The sequence below is a fragment of the Crocuta crocuta genome, unplaced genomic scaffold, assembly GCF_008692635.1.
Source record: "Crocuta crocuta isolate KB4526 unplaced genomic scaffold, BGI_CrCroc_1.0 scaffold28, whole genome shotgun sequence".
NCBI classification, from domain to species: Eukaryota; Metazoa; Chordata; class Mammalia; order Carnivora; family Hyaenidae; genus Crocuta; species Crocuta crocuta.
The window spans coordinates 8,928,217-8,946,327 of NW_027533256.1; the positions used below are offsets into that span (position 1 = coordinate 8,928,217).

General features: G+C 48.3%; 1 protein-coding gene across 1 annotated transcript in view; it reads right to left on the reverse strand.

Annotated features, from left to right (window-relative positions):
- LOC144216992 (FERM and PDZ domain-containing protein 2-like) overlaps positions 1 to 18,111 on the reverse strand; it is a 60,212-nt gene that overhangs the window by 30,879 nt on the left and 11,222 nt on the right. The window contains exons 6-11 of the mRNA XM_077746461.1: positions 17,488 to 17,623; positions 15,527 to 15,598; positions 13,253 to 13,427; positions 9,937 to 10,084; positions 9,160 to 9,298; positions 4,408 to 4,560 (exon numbers count right to left, since the gene is read on the reverse strand). Coding sequence (XP_077602587.1) covers positions 4,408 to 4,560; positions 9,160 to 9,298; positions 9,937 to 10,084; positions 13,253 to 13,427; positions 15,527 to 15,598; positions 17,488 to 17,623 — 823 coding nt within the window. The remainder of the gene's footprint in view (positions 1 to 4,407; positions 4,561 to 9,159; positions 9,299 to 9,936; positions 10,085 to 13,252; positions 13,428 to 15,526; positions 15,599 to 17,487; positions 17,624 to 18,111) is intronic.

Genomic DNA, 18,111 nt, shown 5'->3' on the forward strand with positions numbered 1-18,111 from the left:
TACATTTTTAAATTGTTCAGTATTTGATTTTATTTTTCATTTTATTTTTTTTTAATTCTATAGAGAAGGACGTGATCCTGAAGTACTTGGAGGGACAAAATTTTTCAATGGTGAAGCACCATCCTAAACGTTTTCCTTGGATGATGTCACATAATCTTCACGTTCACCTTCACAGCCATCACAGCAGATAGGTGTAGGTGTCTCTTTCCAAATTAGAAAGCAGAGACTTTGGAGTTGCAAATGGAAGTATGAGTCTGTTTGCTTCTGAGGCTTCATTCTTCACAACTAAAATACAGAGTTTCCGTAAAGTTAGGAAATTTTGATGCATGGGTGAATATGCATAAGATCTTCGGGGATATTTTCAATCTGTAAAAAAATAAATAATGTTCTCTATGTCTCCACGCTCTAACAGGAAAACTTCTGTAGCTCCTTTCCTGGTCCTTCCATGTTGTGGTTGCCGATTACTCTCAGAGGGCACTGTATCTCCATGTCCTTAGAGGCATCTCACTATTTTCTCCTGCTCCCTACAGCAGCAGGCCAGGTTTAGACTGAACCCAGGCTCTCCTGGCTCCCAGCGTATGCAGCCCCCTTGCTATACTGAAAACTGTTGGAACAGCCTGGTTCATCAAGAGAGTCATAACAACTCATGTATCCTTTGACCCTGTAATTCCAATACTGGGAATCTGTCCTAAGAAAATACACTGAGGAATCAAGACAAATCTTTCTCAAGTTTGGTGCCTACAAGCAAGGTTGGGCTGGGGGACCAGCTGCCAGAGATAACTATTCCCAAAAGGCAATACTGCCTTAAAAGGGATCATTAGGCAGCCTTTAGAAAAGATATTTACAAAGCATTTGTAATTCTCTGGGGAATGCATTGTTATAATGCTAAGTGGGGTAAAAGCAGGTTACAGCCAGTCTGATTTCAACAGCTAAAAAAAAAAAAGCCTTAATAGTTTAATAGCATATCATAACCCCTAGTTATGTGGGAAAAAAGTGGTTCCAAGGCTGAAGAAGCATGGAAAACATTGAGTTAACCTTGAACAGGTTGTTCTGGGATTAATATGCTAATGTAGTTGTGAATCTCCTAGACAGAGTAGGTTTTTCAGCGTTACCCTAACTGGATTTCTGCCAAGTCTTCTAGTGTGAGATGATGAACTAGCAGAATTAGTCATCGGTGAACTGGGGGCCAAGCGGCACCATCTGATAATGGAAAAAAGGAGCCACAAGGAGCTGTAATTAAATAATCCAGTGACTGTTTATTGGGTAACTGGACTCTGTGATGGGCTCTGAGAAATCAGGGCCCTGACATTTACAGCCTAAGAAAGGGGACAAGAAAAGTATAGAAAGGACTAAAACATACAGTGTCTTAGCAATATTTATCGACACTGTTTACAATGTTTATAACCTGAGACCCGGGAACTCCACTCATGAGATTCCATCCCTAACGAATTAAGTACCAACGTAGCTGAAGACTTATGTAGAACTGTTGTGCCCGAATCGTGAGTCCCAGAGACCTCCAAGGAGCCGGCACCGATGCAAATACAAAAGGGTCTTTATTCCAAGCTCCAGCAGGGGCTCACTAGCCTGCCGGTGTCATGGCAGCAAGGTGAAGCCAAGAACAATAGCGAACAGGGTTTTTAAGGAGTAAGAGATGGGGGTGTTACAGTACATGTAGCATCATCACATAAGCACCAATTACAATTACAGCTTTGACCATTCAGTATCTGTGAGGTGTTCATTACTTTTGGTGGGACCCAATCATAACTCTTGAGAATCCTTTGAAAACGACCAATTATGAGGTGAGTTCAAAGGGCCCACGTGGGGTTCAAGCAAGTGGTGAGAAATTGGCTAGTTTGTATCTGCAGTTCCCAGCCTTGACTCAGACCATAGGAATGTTTCTTTTTTCTTTTTGATTAGCTGAACTGAGGGCGGTCCGAGGATGGCTTTAGCCTTGAACAGTCTGAGGCTTTTCCTGGAACTGGGACTGGGGCTACGTGCAGCCCGAGGTTGCTCTTATTGGAGGACTAAATTTTTGGCTCTTCAGAACAAGTGCAGGGCGCCTGGGGCGCTCAGTCAGTTGAGCATCTGGCTTCGGCTCAGGTCGTGAGCTCACGGTTTGTTGGTCAGCTCGGAGCCCAGAGCCTGCTTCAGATTCTGTGGGTCCCTCCCTCCCTGCCCCTCCCCCATTCATGCTCTGTTTCTCTCTGTCTCAATAATAAATAAAACATTAAAAAAATTTTTTTAAAGACTTATGTAGAAAAAGTGCTAATCTCAGTATTGTTTAAAATAGTCCCCTATTGGGGCTCCTGAGTGGCTTGGTTGGTTGGGCGTCCCACTTCGGCTCAGGTCATGATCTCACAGTTAGTGGGTTCGAGTCCCGCATCGGGCTCTGTGCTGGCAGCTAGCTCAGAGCCTGGAGCCTCTTTCAGATTCTGTGTCTCCCTCTCTCTCTGACCCTCCCCTGCTCACGCTCTCTCTCTCAGAAATAAATAAAACATTTTAAAAAAATAGTCCCCTATTTAAAACAAGTTATGTGCCAAACAACAGAGTATTGAGGAAAAATTTAGGGTACACCATGTGTTGATTTAAAATAAAGTTTCAAAATGTTGGTGTGATGGGATTATAAAAATACACAAAACTGCATATATAATATAAGCCCAATTTTAAACGTGTATGTGTGTACACGTGTGAACCCACAGAACAGAGACAACAATTAATGCAACAAAATATAATTGCACTGTCTCCAGGCAGCAGAATCAGGAGCAAATTGTTACTTTTATCATTATGCAGGGCGAGATTTTGCTTAACTAACACTCACCCAAAAGAGAAGGTTTGCAATGTGCTATGGGGGTCACAAAGCCCTCTCATGTGGGTGTCTCAGGCCCCAGCGCTGGCACACAGCGCTAGGGAGCCCAACCAGCCACCACCAGGAACTAAAAGCCAGTATTTCTCAACGCCAGTAAGATGGCCTGCGAATGAAACCAAATCTATATACTGTTTTCCATCAGTGACTAAGGCAAAGTCTTCCTGTATTTCTGCTTATGAGATGGTGGCTTCCTTCACAATCACTTTCCATCATTCAGCCAGGAGAGGGAGGGACACAGAGCTGGGCAAACAAAGCTGGAGCCTCTGGAGGGGAGAGCAGGTGGGCATTCTTGGTGCTACAGGGGCCCGAGCCCTTGGCTTCCCCGCTGGTTCTGCGGTCCTGTGGCCACCCTCCATCAGATGTGTGCTGATGGCTTTGAGGTGCCCACATGCACCTCATCACAGGAAAGCTGCATCCTCCTGATGAGGAATGTACACAAATGCTGGGTTAGAGAAAGTAGTGAGCACCTTTCCATCAGGGCTTTTCAGACAAAGTGCTTGTGAGTTTACATGTGCAAGGTGTGCAGACAGCCTGCTAAGTGACACACTAAAAAGAAAAGGCCAGATCTCGCCTGGGCAGGTCTGCTTTCCCATGCCCATCTCTATTAAAGGCAAAAAAAAAAAGAAAAAAAAAGAAAAGAAAAAAAGAAAAAACCCACCACGGACAGTTTCTATCCATCTTGAGAGACTTTTGCACAGAGAAATGTATAAATTCAGAGCTTCTTTTGAAATTCCTCCTCAGCTCTAAAGGCCAGCCAAGTGGCCTGTCCCGGGGAAGCCGGGCTGAAGGCGATGGGGGCTCCCACATGACTCCCCCCACACCCAGCTCCATCTGCAAGGGCAAACGACCCCTCCCTCCTATCCTGACACATTGCTATTGTTGTCATCAGATAGCACAGGATGCATGTCTCTGGGTACCTGTCTGTCCTCCCCAGGAGAAGTAGGACTCCCTGGGGGCGGGGTGCATGCTCTTCCTGTCTCCATTCCACACAGCACTTGGCCCAGAGCAGGGAAGTTGTGGAGTGTCCAAAGGCTACCCATCCTAGGCCCTGTGTGTGCCACAGATACCGGGGACTGAAATGCCACTGCTTTTGCTTGAGGGCTGAAAAGGGTGTGGACCAGAGCTATGTCCACATGCATGGACCATGCCAGCTGTGCTGTGCTGAGGACAGTTGCTTGGAAGGCCAAAACCCTGAGGTCTTCCGATGGCTTTGCTTTTGGCTCATACGCCAGTTTTGTACTTGAGTGTTCTTCCATGTGTCTCTGTGAGAAGTGACTGTGAAGTCTATGGTTAAAGAAAGAACCTACTATCCCCGCCCAGTTCACCAAATCCTACCCATTGAAGGAGCCACCTGCTCCCAGAACCCTCACCTTGCCCTGAAGGATGTTAGAGTTTCCTTCCTCCCAAAGTCTCAAGTCCCTTGCTCATACCTCCTTGTAGGTCCAAGCACATCCAATCCCCCAGAGAAAGCTCCAGAGGGGGAGGGCTGACTGCATGCCCTTGAACCCCAACACCCCCTCCCAAGAGCACAGAGGCCTTACCCTCAGGAACTCCAGCTCTGCATCCTCTCCCCAGAGCACAGGACTGAGACGGTGCATCTCTGAGACTTCAACTTGCACCCGGAAAGCAGTCAGCCTCTCAATTAGACTCGCTGGGATGTAATCCTCAACCCGAAAATAGGCTTTAGTCTCTATCTGTTGGAAAGATGCAGAAAAAAAGGGGCATAGCCAAGGTAACTGTTATGGGACCTTGAGCACAACAGAAGCCTGTCTGCAATCCAAACCCCAGTTAGGGCCCCAGGGCAAGGATGCTCCCTTGAAGTGCACACCTAGGATAACATTTTCTACCATATTAGAAGTTGGCCCAAACCATATGACGTGAATAGAAGGAAGAGAAGAAAGGAGCGCCTGTTTTTGAAAACGTCTGTATGTCAAGTGGTCCTCAGAACAAATTAGCTCTTTCGATCCCACAGTAATTCTAGGAGGATGATACTTTTATTGCCACTGGCAGGATGAGTGACAGAAACAAGATTCGGTCATCCAATGCTCTCACACATTCCATGATGGCACGCCACTTCCCAAGAGTCACAGCAAAACCCCAGCCCTAAAACTTTGTTTCTTTTTATTCAGTTAGCATTTCTGTCTGCATGTGCTCCGAGTACACTGTTGCCTCTTACAAAGGAGGTCTTGGCTTGTGCCCACATCTCACCACAGGAAGGGGATCCAGAGGTTGTCTCCTGAACAAGAGATCTGATACCCCCACCTTACCCCAAGCCTGAACCTCTGCTCTTTAGGGACCCTGAGGCTGTCACCCTACTGCGAGCACCTAAGAGATCAGCACCCCTCACTGTCTAATGCAGGGTTCCCTGATATGGACTCTGGGGCAGAGAGGTATGCACTTTTGGGGCCATCTCAGCTCAGGTCATGATCTCATAGCTCATGAGTTCGAGCCCCACATTGCATTCTACGCTGATGGAGTAGAGCCTGCTTGGGATTCTGTCTCTTCTTCTCTCTGCCACCCCCCCCAAATAAATAAGCAAACTTAAAAAAAAAAGAAGTTTTGGAGGGGTTGGTATTGGGGTCCACTGTAAGAAATGAGGAAGGCAGAACTTTCAGAGGAAGCTGACCCTGTCCTTGTATTCCTGAATCAGCATGTCCTGGTCTCAGGCAGCCCCTCCCACCTTAAACTTGGGCACGTCGTTTCCCCAGAGCTGAGGTCAATTACCCGTGGAGAAGGCAGGGAACTGGAAGGATCTTGCCTTCTCGGGGCCAGTGATGGACAAGATGGTCTGATGAGGGGATCTGAAGGGAATCGTTCCCCTCTCCTGGTGTGACAAAGACCTGTCCCCACATGACCATGGACTGAGACTCCTCAACTGGGAGCTCGCCCATGCCAGCTCTGAGCTAAGCCCAGACACAAATGGAAAGAAATTGCTCAGCAATCTGCTGCATAGAGAACCGTTCAGAATGTTATTAGCATGGCCAAAATCCAGAATACTGACAACACCAAGTGCTGGTGAGGATTTGGAGCACCAGGAACTCTCACTCGTTGCTGGTGGGAACGCAAAATGGCACAGCCACTTTAGAAGACAATTTGCCTTCCAAACATAGTCTTACCATATGATCCAGCAATCATGCTTCTCAGTATTTACCCAAGGGAGTTGAAAATGTATGTCCACACAGAAGCCTGCACGTGGGTGTTTATAGCAAATTTATTCATAATTGCCCAAACTTGGAAGCAAAAGACGTCCTTCAGTAGGTGAATGGATAAATAAACTATAGTACATCCAGACAACAGAACATTATTCAGTGCTAAAAAGAAATGAGCTACCAAGCCATGAAAAGACGTGGGGGCGGGGAGACTTAAATGCATATTAACTTCAAGAAGTCAATCTGAAAAGGCCACTTCTGGTATGATTCCAACTATATGACATTCTAGAAAAGGCAAAACCATAGAGACAATAAAAAGATCAGTAATTGCCAGGGGATGGTTGGTGGGTGGGGGTGGAGGAGAAGGAGGGACACATATATAGAGGATAGAAGATTTTCAGGGCAGTTAAACTATTGTATGACTCTCGTGAACATATGTCATTATAAATGTGTTCAAACCATTTTGTGGACATCTTGTGCACAACACCAAGAGTGAACATGAACTTAAACAATGGATTCTGGGGGACAATGACGTGTCGATGTAGGTTCATCAGCTGAAACAAATGTACCATGTTGGTGGGGGATATTGATAATGAGGGAGGCTATGCATGTGTGGGGGAAAAGGAATACGGGACATCTCCGTACTGACCACTCAATTTCGCCATGAACCTACAAGCACTTAGGACCTTTGACGCAGCTAGGAATATGTCCAAGAGAAGAAGTCAACATGCAGCTAAAAAAGCCCTAACACAAGCATTTAGTTCTATATCGTTCATCAAAAAGAAAGATCAGAAGCAACAGGAACGGTAATAGTAGTAGTTACCACTTACACGGCATTTACACGGCACTGATGCCTGACGGTGGGGGGATGGAAAAGTGAGCAAAGTTCTGCCCGTGCTCAGGCTCCCACTGTCATCGTCACAAATGATGAGGAATTCCGCGGGAAGGCATGTGCCAGCAAGTGGGAAGGCCGAATGCAAATGGAAGCAGCAATGCTTACACCTGTACAACACCCGCACATGTAATCAAAGGCTGGAAGAGAATGCACCCAGAGGAGAGCTGTTCTGTTGCAATGATGTGATTAAGGAGATTTATTTTTATACCACCATGTCTTTGTCTCCCTTTCTAAAATGCAAATGTAATCATGTCACTTCCCTGCTTAGAATTCTGCAGCGGCTCCCAGTCTTTTACTACAGTGGTTTCCAAATTAAATTTTTTTTCCCCAGCACCAGAACCATTTATCCAACAAAATATAAGCCCCTTAGGAGGCCACGTGAGGTTGTGCTCTCACCAGCTTACCTAAGCTCACCGAGGCGCAAGTTTTCTCAACTGCTGCTGGAAATAACACGGGCTTTGTGGGGTTCACACAGGGCTTCGATGATACCAAGGGTGGAGCAGGCCCTCCATAAAGTAAGACTGGGGGTGCGAGTGCCCAAATGAGTGGGTTTGTGTAATCTGTTGTCTTTACCCATACAAGAGAAAGGAACAGTGTCTGCCTTTGGGGGCCATGTGGGGACAGCAGAGAGCGTCTTGGACCTGCTCTGGTCCACAGCAGTGAGACAGGTCGAGGCTCCATGGACCCGGGGAATGTGCTGGAGGTGGAGGATGGCTGATAAATGCATATACCATGCAGGGCGTGGTAAATGCTCTGAAGAAAAATGCAGCAGAGTTAGGGATAAAAAGGGCCTTGGAAGACTCTGGACATGGCAGTCCCTTCTGAAGATCTACTGGGAAGAAGGTAACATGATAATGCTATAGGCTAAAGAGTGTTTTTCAAACTGCACCTTATAACACATCAGTGAGCTAATGGTTAATGGTTCATAACCAGAATGAACCACAATAGAATAGGAAACATCAAATGTGTATCACGTATAGAAAGAGTGCATCTTATTTCCCAAACTTTTGCTTCAGCTCTGTTCTATGTATCTAGGGGTGTGGGTTGGGTCATAATCTCTATCTTTTTTTTTTTTTTTTATTGTGGGTCACGGCACAGAACATTTGAAAGCCATGGTTCTCAAGAACCGTTTTAACTCTTGAACTGGTCCTTGCTCTTGAATCCAGTCACTGAGACGAGCAGGCACTCTCTCCACCCCACACTGAGTGAGGACTAAAGACACAGATCCCTCCCAAGGTGTCCACACTCGCTGCTGGCTGCAGCTTCTCCCTCTCTGACTTAGCTGGCTGGGGCTGCCGTAGCAGATGCCACAGGCTGGATGTCTTCAATAACAGAAACTTATTCTCTCACAGCTCTGGGAGCTAGAAGTCCAAGATCAAGACGTTGACAGAGGTGGTTCCTTGAGGCCTCTCTTCTTGACTTGCCAATGGCCATCTTCTCCCTGTCTTCACCTGGTCTCTCCCCTGTGCTCCTGCATGCCTGGTGTCTCCCTGTGTGTCCTAATCTTTTCCGACAGACTCTAGTCAGAATGGATTAAGACCTGACCAGAAAGCTTATTTTAATGTACTCACCCCTTTAAAGACCCCTGTCTCCAAATACAGTCACATTCTTGAGGTACTAGAGGTTAGGGCTTCAACATATGAAGTTTGGAGGAATATTCCTCAGCCTCTGACACAAGGCCAGACCAAAATGACCCCAGCAGACTGTCTAGATCAATGGTAGGTACAGAGTGATCTCTTAATAAATGTTGTCATTACTGTTGGTGATAATGAAGAGGGTGGGAACACAATAAATTAGCCAATTATCGTTTTTAGGAGAAACCTCAAATTAGAAATACATTACAATGTATACACTTGACTTGTTCATCTTTGTACCCTCAGAGGCTGGCAAAGCACTCAGTGAAAGCTTGGATGGAGGGATGGAGAGATGGATGCATGCATGGATGGATGGGTGGGTGGGTGGATGGATGGGTGGATGAATAGATGGATTGATGGATGCATGGATGAATGAATGGGTGGTTGTGTGTGGGTGGATGGATGCATGGATGGATGGATGCATGGAAGCATGGATGGGTGGGTAGGTGGATGGATGGATAGACGGATGCATGGATGCATGGATGCCATTTACCTCAATCTCAGTGATAGATGCTGAAAACTCTTCTCAAAGTCTCAGTCTCCACATTTTTAATAGTTCCCCCTTGTCCCATAACTGCTTCTCCAATGACCCAAGCCCCAGGTTTCCACCCTTACCTCCTCGGGGTAGTTGCCACACTCAGCCTGCAAGGCAAGGACTGCCAGCTGCAGTAGTGTCTCGTCATTGCAGTACAGCTTCTCCTCCAGGATGTCTTTCCGAAGCTGCAGATAAAATTGGTGCCTTGTCTGGCTGTTCCTGGGAAAGAGAGGCAGGAATAAGAATCACTGGAATGCAGAGAGGGAGAAAGAGCACTAAAGCCAGAGGGTTTTCTCAGTCCAGGAAGCAGGGAAAGGAGAAAAGATTGGATGCAAGCTAAAAGAACCCAGAGGGCAATGCCAGTAAGATGAGTGTGGTTTCCTCTACCCACTTCATGCCTCTTGCCACTAGTTGAGGGTGACCCTGTGCCAGGCACTTGACCCAACACCCACAGAGATGTTTGTTGCTGCGATTCAAGTGAGAAAGCTGACACTCAGATAATGTTTTCAGTCAGCAAAGGAATGAAGAGGCAATGACCCGGCTCCAAAGCCACACATCATCTTTTCTTCCAACCCTGATCTGCTGCTTGGGGAGGGTTATTTTGGGGTCAAGGGAGAACTTTGGCTTTGGACCATGTTTGAAATAAAAGGGCAAGTTCTCATTTTGACCACAACCCAAACACTGGCTTCCCCCTCTTCTATCATATTGGAATCTTCTCAACAAGATCAACCACAACGGCTGTTGTTACCTGTGCGTAATTTACTCTTCCCCAAGCACTTGCTACCCCTTACCTCTCACATCAGCCTGCACCTACACAGGTCCCTTAAGGAACAAAGGAAGAATTTTGGAGCACTCACTGGAGCTGTGCACAGCAACTGACAAAGAACTTTATCCTCAGAAAGAGTGTGAAGGTATTTGAGGAGGTCTTCTGGGGCTGTTCACTCCAGCCTTCAGGGGCTATTTTGCACAGCCTGGTTTCATTGTCCAAGAAAAAGAACTCTTTGTCTGAAATAGAGAGGGACGAGCAGTCAGGCAGGCACCACCCCTTCACACCCACGGCCTTGAGCTCTGCCCAGAAGGGTCAAAAAGGAGACAAGCAAGTCTTCTGGACACTTGCTACCACAGGACCTTTGCTGGGTCTGTGGGGGGCCAGCAGTCAGAAACAGAGAGGAGAGAGTCAAGGAAGAGGAACTCAGCACCAAGAGGAGAAATGTGATTATTTATCTTGGAGAAGATACCGCTTAATAGCTGCCTTCCAGCTACCATCATATAGAGATAACATGATATGGACTGAATGTCTGTATCTCCAATGAAATGGGGGAAGGGGGGAGCCTCTGGAAGGTAGTTCGGTTTATCATGGGGACTCCGTGATGGGATTAGTGTCATAAAAGGAAGAAACCAGGGCTCACTTTCTCTGCCATGTAAGGACACCGGGATAAGGTGGCCATCTGCAAGCCAGGAGCAGAACCTCAAACCTGATGATGCTCTAACCCTGATCTTGGACTTGCCAGTCTCCAGAACTGCGAGAAATAAAAATGGTATTTTGTTCTAATAGCCCCAGCAGACTGACAGGACACACGTGGAGTCATCTTTGACCTGAATGTTGCCAGCTTGGAAACTCCACTCCAAGGTCAGGACTTCTGGTCAGGCTGAGTTTGCCCTCCAGCACTGCTGGGAGGGAGGGTGAATCAGCCCCAGCCACCGCAGACACTCACTGCCTCTGCACCTCTGCTCTCCTCCCTTGAAGCCTGACCCCCTCCCCCACTCCCTCTGGGACCCGTGCAGCTCTGCCTCAGCCCTGCTCTGCCCACACCCTTCTCCATGCTTCACCCTCTCAGCCCAGAGGCACATACAGCAGGTGGCCCGGGCACAGGAATTCTGCCGTTTTGGAAGGCAGACCTTTTAAGTGAATAACCAGGCTTTTCTCTCAAAAGCTGTGCGTGCTGGGGAGAGGGAAGGAGGTGTCCAGAAAAGTTCAAAAAGCATTCTCCAGACAGCGCCCAGACCTCCATTACCCCTGCCTCCAGCCCTTGTTGCTGAATCTGACCCCCCACACCAACTCACCCTTCCCGTGGGGCCACTTCTCGCAAACGATACACAGGTGTCGGTTACAGTTTGGCTAGCAAACCCTTCCGATGGGTTTATTTCCAAGCCTCAGACTGGTGACTTTTGAGAATTTTACTCAGGCTCGAGAATGCCCACAGGAAGAGGTCTGGGACGCACGCCTGACCGTGGGAAACAGACCAGGATATGCGCAAGGTTGAACTCAGAGCAAGCACATTGGTTTTCTTTAGGTTGCATGTTACAGATCAATACAAATACAATGTTTCCTAAAGATTCTTCCTCTCATACTTTACAAAAGTATGGACATCAGTCCATCACATCAAAGCATATAGTGGTCATTCTTTTCCTTGGGAGGGGGGTCTCTCGGAGGTCTGTGGAGACCTATGGGGAGAAGACACCCCTACCTTGTCCCCCTGCCCAGCACACTAACTAACCCTACAACAAGCTTCCGAGCTTCTCCCATTGGGGGATGGGAGAATAGAGGAACACCAAGATTATGACCCCTAAGCAAGATGGGCCAGCAGAGCCAGAATTGAACCCGAGAGTCCAAATAATCCGAACTCTACCTCCCTTCCATTCTCCCTCACAGCACTTAGAGAGCTTCAACTACAGCAAAGGCATATTTGCACAGATGGAAATAAAAGTCCCTAATGGAAGGGCAGAGCTGGGAAAAAGGGAAAAACTTGTTCCTTCAGGATCTTCATAATGGCTCTTTGGTGGACTACTGAGTTCCCATTAGTCCTGTATGATTCTATCGAAATTAAAAAAAAAAAACTTATTGTGATAAACATAATAAAAAATTTACCGTCTTAACCATAGTTTAATGTACAGTTCAGTACAATTAAGTATATTTGCATCGCCATGCAGCCTCTCTACCATCCATCTCCAGAATTCTACATCTTGTAGGACTGCATGCTGTACCCACTAAACCGCACCCCCTTCTCCCCCTCTGCCTCCTCCCAGCAACCACCATTCTACTTTCTGTCTCTATGATTTTGACTATTCTAGGTACCTCACACAGGTGGAGTCATACAATATTTGTCTTTTTGCAACTGTTTCATTTCACTCAGCGCAGCATCCTCCTGTCCGTCCATGTTGCAGCATATGTCAGAGTTTCCTTCCTTTCTAAGGTGGAATCACATTCCATCTTATGTATATACCACATTTTGCTTACACCATTCATCTGTCAATGGACATCTAGGGCTGCTTCCACCGTTTAGCTACTGTACACAATGCTGCTACACACATGGGTGCAAAAACCTCTCTTGAGGACTCTGCTTTCAATTATTTGGGGCATGTGTGCAAAAGTGGAATTGCTGGATCATGTGACGAATGCATTTTTAATTTTTTGAGAAACCACTATACTGCTTTCTGCAGGGGTTGCACCATTTTATATTCCCACCTATGTGGAAATGCTTTTTTTTAAAGTAGGCTCCAGGCTCAGCGTGGAGCCCAGAGTGAGGCCCAGCATGGGGCCCGAACTCACAACCCTGAGATCAAGACCTGAGCTGAGCTGAAGAGTAGGACACTTGGGACGCCTGGGTGGCTCAGTTGGCTAAGCGCCCAACTTCAGCTCAGGTCATGATCTCACCGCTCGTGGGTTCGAACCCCATGTCGGGGTCTGTGTTGACAGCTTGGAGCCTGCTTCGAATTCTGTGTCTCCCTCTCTCTTTCTCTCTCTGCCCCTCCCCTGATCACACTCTGTCTCACTCTCTCTCTCAAATATGGATAATAAAACATTTTTAAAAAAATTTTAAAAGAGTAAGACACTTAGCTGGCTGAGCCACCCAGGCATCCCTATATGGAGATGCTTTTAACATTCACTTATCTAACATCAGTGCTTCGAGATTGATCAACCAGATCAACCAGACCCAGCAAATCACAGAAACCCATAACCTCTTACATATACTATTTCATTATCATCTTCTGCACTTCCTTCACACTTTGCGATGAGTGCTTGAAGCTTCACCATGCTAACTGTCATCTAAATGTGCAAGGTGAGGCGTCTCAGCCTCAAGCAATTTTTTTAGAAGGTCTAGTGCTCAGGGACCCAGGTATCTGGGTTACACGAGGCACCAGGCCAGCAGTAGGCAATGCACACACTCTTACCTTTCATGTAAGCCAAGCCAAAGTAGGTGAGCTCCCCAAGGTTGACAAAAGACGTGACAGCACTGAAGACAGCTCCTGCTGTTGACATAACGTCACATTTCACCTCCAGACACTGCCCACTCAACAGCACGACGCAGAGGGCCCTGAGAGCCAAATAGGATTTCCCTTTTTTGGTCTGAAAATGATAATAGTATCAATTATAACAATAACGAAGACACATGGAGGCTACTGTGGGCTGGCTACTGTGCTAAGCACTTTATACGCATTGTCTCACTTAACGAAAAACAACCCTACGAGATATTTAGGGTTCCCATAAGGCAGATGAGAAATGAGGTTCAGAGATACTAGGTAAGGGATGGTAAGCATGAAAGAGACGGTGCCAGAATTAGTAAGAGGCAGAACTGGACTCAAAACCAGACCCTACAAGGCACTGCAGGGCCTGTGAAGGCAGGGGGGCATGCCCAGCGGATGCCCCCCCTTGCTGAAATCCCTGCTGCCCCTTGGGCTCCGCTTCCTAGGAGGGCTTAGGAGGCTCAGGGACCTCATCCATGAGTCACATGTCCCAGGGGTGTCAATCACCCTGAACCTGTTCTTCCGGGACCCCCCCCACCCCCCACCCAGAGCACAGCAGAGAGAATAGGGGTGGGCACAGATCCAATGAGGAGATAGGAGCTAAAGGGATTGTTCTGAACCAAGAAATTGGTCAGCAGAGCCACATCCAAAGATAAGCAGCAGCCCGGCTTCTCTCTTCACCCTGCTCAGATTAATTCTAGATTCATCTGCTATCGCAGCTGCCACCACTCAGCCACCCATCATCCTGCCCCCACATGGGCTTGTCAGCCTGTGTCTTTGCACACAATGTCCTCTGCTTTGAATACTCCTCCTCTCCTTCCCCTCATGGCTAGTTCCTACTAGTCTTTTAGGTCTGGCTCAAAATCCTTCTCTGGAGGGCCTGGAAGGTAGAGCCACCCACTCCCTTTTCTACTTCCATGGCACCTTGTGCTCGGAGCCCTGGCCTCCCTAGGACATAGACCGAGTATCCCCTATGTCCAAAGCTCAGTCAGGGGTCTGGGCTGCACGTGAGCCCAGAAAGTCCCCGTTAGAGGACCGTCATGGATACGAACACTGACATCTGTGACTTTAGTGCCTTGGAGACCATGCCTGTGACCATGTCCCAACCCTGTGGCACTCAGGGGCTGCCCCCACACTCTAGGGGTGAATGTGGAGCTGAGGACCCTGTGCAAAAGGGTTCCTATCTGATCCTGGGCAGGGCCCATCACACAATACACTCTGAGGCACCCTGGTGCAGAGGCTAAGAGAGAGGTGTGGGGCCACCCCATGTGCTCTGAAGGGCCCTCTTCTTGGGCTTAATGTTCTATAGGAGTCCCCCTTGAAATTTTTAATAGTTGCACCTTTGAACGTGTGTTTTCTAAGTGAGGTTCAATGGGACAGGGGAGTTTCAGCCTCCCACCTACCAGGACCGGTTCTGCTCCTTTACTCCCTGGTGCTCCAGCCCAGCCCACCCTGTCCCTCCCACTGCCCCTTTCCACTCTCCAGGGAAGCCTATTGCTCCCCTCCTTTGCAGGAGGCTGGCTCCGGAAGGGTCTCAGTAAAGCACACACCCCGCCCCCCCCCAAGACATCTGGGAGCAGGGTATGGTCGTGGCTGTCCCCACTCTGGGCTGGTATCATGGAAGCTCTTTCAGTGGATCGCAGCAGGGACAAGCCTCCCGCCCATCCTTAATCCAGGTACCAAATGCCCCTCCATATGGAGGGTGAACCCCTTAGGGGTCCACAGTCTTCCCTGGGCTGGGGCAGCAGAGCTAAGGGAAGGGAGATTGACTTTTCCACCTCAGAAAATAGACAAGCACAAATATGCTAGAATGTGAGCTCCAGGTGGAAAGGACCCTATTTTGCTCACATTACATAGACTTGGGCTCTGGAGTGAGGCCTGGCACCTACTAGGTGCTCAAACAATATTTCCTGACTCATTAAGGTGACAAAGTGGAGTTGATTCTGGAAAGACAAGCAGGATGAGCCGGAAGTAGCATAAGGCTCCTCTTCAAGGAGACGAGGAAGTGCTGAAGACAGGAAGCAAGGGTGGGACTTGGCAGAGAGCACTGGTAGGAGCCTGGAAGAGAGAATGAGCAACCCTCCCCCACCCCGAGCCCTCCCAGTCTGAGACCCCACTCAGAGGTCAGTCAGCCTCCAGGCCTGCCCAGCAGAGTGGTTCCCTCCCCACCCTCCACCCCTGCCCAGCCAACCCAGCAGTTACCACAATTGATCCGGGCAGATGCACAGTCACCGGGGCCTCTGCAGCCAGCAAGACGAACTCCGGCCTAGAGAACTATGGGAAGCAATCAGAGTCACCTGTGGTCAGAAGAGAAGTCACATTCCAGGGGTCTGGCCCCCTGGCTCTAGGATTGGGCTTCCCCCGTGGGCTCATCTCCCGTTGACCCCTACCTATACCTCCTTCCCCAGAGCCAGCAGGAAACAGACTTCAGGGAAATGGGGCTCAACCAGGCTGAGGTCCCAGCTAGGCAGGACATTTCAAAGCCAATGTCTTAAAGATGAGTATAGTGCTCTTACATTGGGTGTCTCCTTTGTTATATGTTTCATAATTCACACATGATTACATAGTCTTTTGTATGTATCAAAATTATAAATAGATATATAATACAAATAGATGTTATATGCAAGAGATTTTCTAAAGCAAAAATATCTTTAGATTTAGGTTTGATGAAACATTTTTCTAGCTCTGCATGTTAAATCACTAAGGTACATGGGCAGCTTTTCTGAATTTCACATTGTTTGTATCACACTTGTGACCAGGAAATACTTTAATACCCATCGTTGTTTAGACCTAGCCATCATCCTGTGGGGTGGATACTCTCAACCCATTGGGCAGGAAATTGAGGCTCCAAGAGGTTAAGAAACTGGCCCAATTCTAACACCAGAGAGTAATAGGATTGGGTGGTCTTACTAATGTGTCCCCCAAGGGAACCACCAACAGTCTTGTCTCAGAAGCCCAAAAGGCCAGCCAGCATGTGACTTGTGTCCTGAGAGAGTTTCCAGTAGAAGCATCCTTAGTGAGTGACCATGAAGAAAAACCAAAGAAGGTGAAAAAGGCCTCCTTGACCCTGTCTACACACCGCCCACTCACCAAGCTCATGAGAACCTGAGAGTGGCCTCTGTGGGCAGCAAGGCCTGGTTAGGAGTATGGGAGGCCAACAGCCACAAGGCGGAGGATGTCCTGAGGCCACTCTAGGCTCAACTACTCATGAATTGGTTAAGGAGCTTTAAGCAAATCTCTCCGCAACAGACAGATAGACAGACAGACAAAAGCCTTCTGGGGGCATCTGGGTCTGAAGTACCCAAAGGGATCCAGAATGGTTGGCAAAGGCAGCCTCCTCAGTGAACAGCCTCCTCAGTGGGGGTGTGTCCTCACTCCAGGGATCCCTGATCTCTTCGTGATCACTGAGGGCTTGGGTGATTATTAAAGCAATTTTTCAGCTAATGGCAGTGTTGTTCAAGCATGGGGGTGCTTCTCTTCTAACCACCAGAAGCGGCTCTGCTGGCTGGTGCCAGGGCTGTTTACTGCACAAGGAAACCCGATCTCACCCTCCAGCACAGGCTTAACAAGCTGGACCCTCAGGAAAGACTGGCTTGCCTGCAAGGAGACAGTGTTCCCAGAGGTATGAGCACACTGCAGGGGCCATTGGACATCCATCCCCCTGTCAGCCTGGATGCCAAGGCCAAGGTGTGCTGGCCTAGCTACTCTGTAGTCTCTACTCCCCACACTCGCCCAAACCCTATTACCCTGTGTACCAAGCAGAATGGAGAATCTCCCTTCCCTTTCTGCCCCACCCAACTTTGTTCTGCATTTTGCCTGCTCGCAAGGCCCCTTCCAAGTACATTCGGCCTTTTCGGAGCCTCTTATTTCACATACCTTCTTTTGTCACCATCCCACATTGATGGCCACCAACTTCCTGAATAGGGGGACCTGGCATGTTCAACCTTCTATCATTTACCAGAACAAGGTCGCTCAATAAACACCTATCGCCTTGGATCACAACTGCAAAGTTTATTTTAGTTTAATTCTGTAAATCTCAGCCCAGGGAGCCTGGCCATCCTCACCCCCAGAGGACCCTGCCCATTTTCAACTACGGTGTCATCCACACACAGGTCCCTACTCAAACCACTTTGGAGGACATCCTTCGGTCTTCTTTTGCTCACCTTTCCTTTTCTTTGAGGAAAACCTCTTCGGGAAGGAGTTGCTGGGTGTGGGATTTCTGCTGCCACAGACAGAGTGGTGCTGGAGCTGAGCTGCTGTCCCTCCTGAAGATGTGGGGAACCTTCAGTTGGAAGAGCACTGGCCAGCGGTCAAGAAGGGGAGAGATGTTTAACAATGGGAACAGCCTCCCACAGTAAATGCCCACACGTGCAGGTGCTCAGTGGGACAGGGTATGCTCGGCTTAGCCTTGGCCCCATGCCGATGGGAGAAATTACCGTGTCCACCTTTCCAATGAGGCAGCTAGGGCTGCATAGGAAAAGAGCAGGGTGGGGTTTGAGGTGCAAGGCCACAGTCCACTTCTTCCTCATCCCCAACGCCCTGCTTTGGCTCACTGTGCTCAGGACAGGCAGGTCCTGTGTCCCCAGTTCTGGAACACTCTGACTGACACAGGTGATGAGATCACAGGAAGTTCAGACTTTCCAGCTTAGAATTTTATATACTGTTCAGGGGCACCTGGATGGTTCAGTCGGTCGAGTGTCCGACTTTGGCTCAGGTCATGATCTCACCCCATATCAGCTCTCTGCTGTCAGCGCAGAGCCTGCTTTAGACCCTCTGCCCCCCCCCCC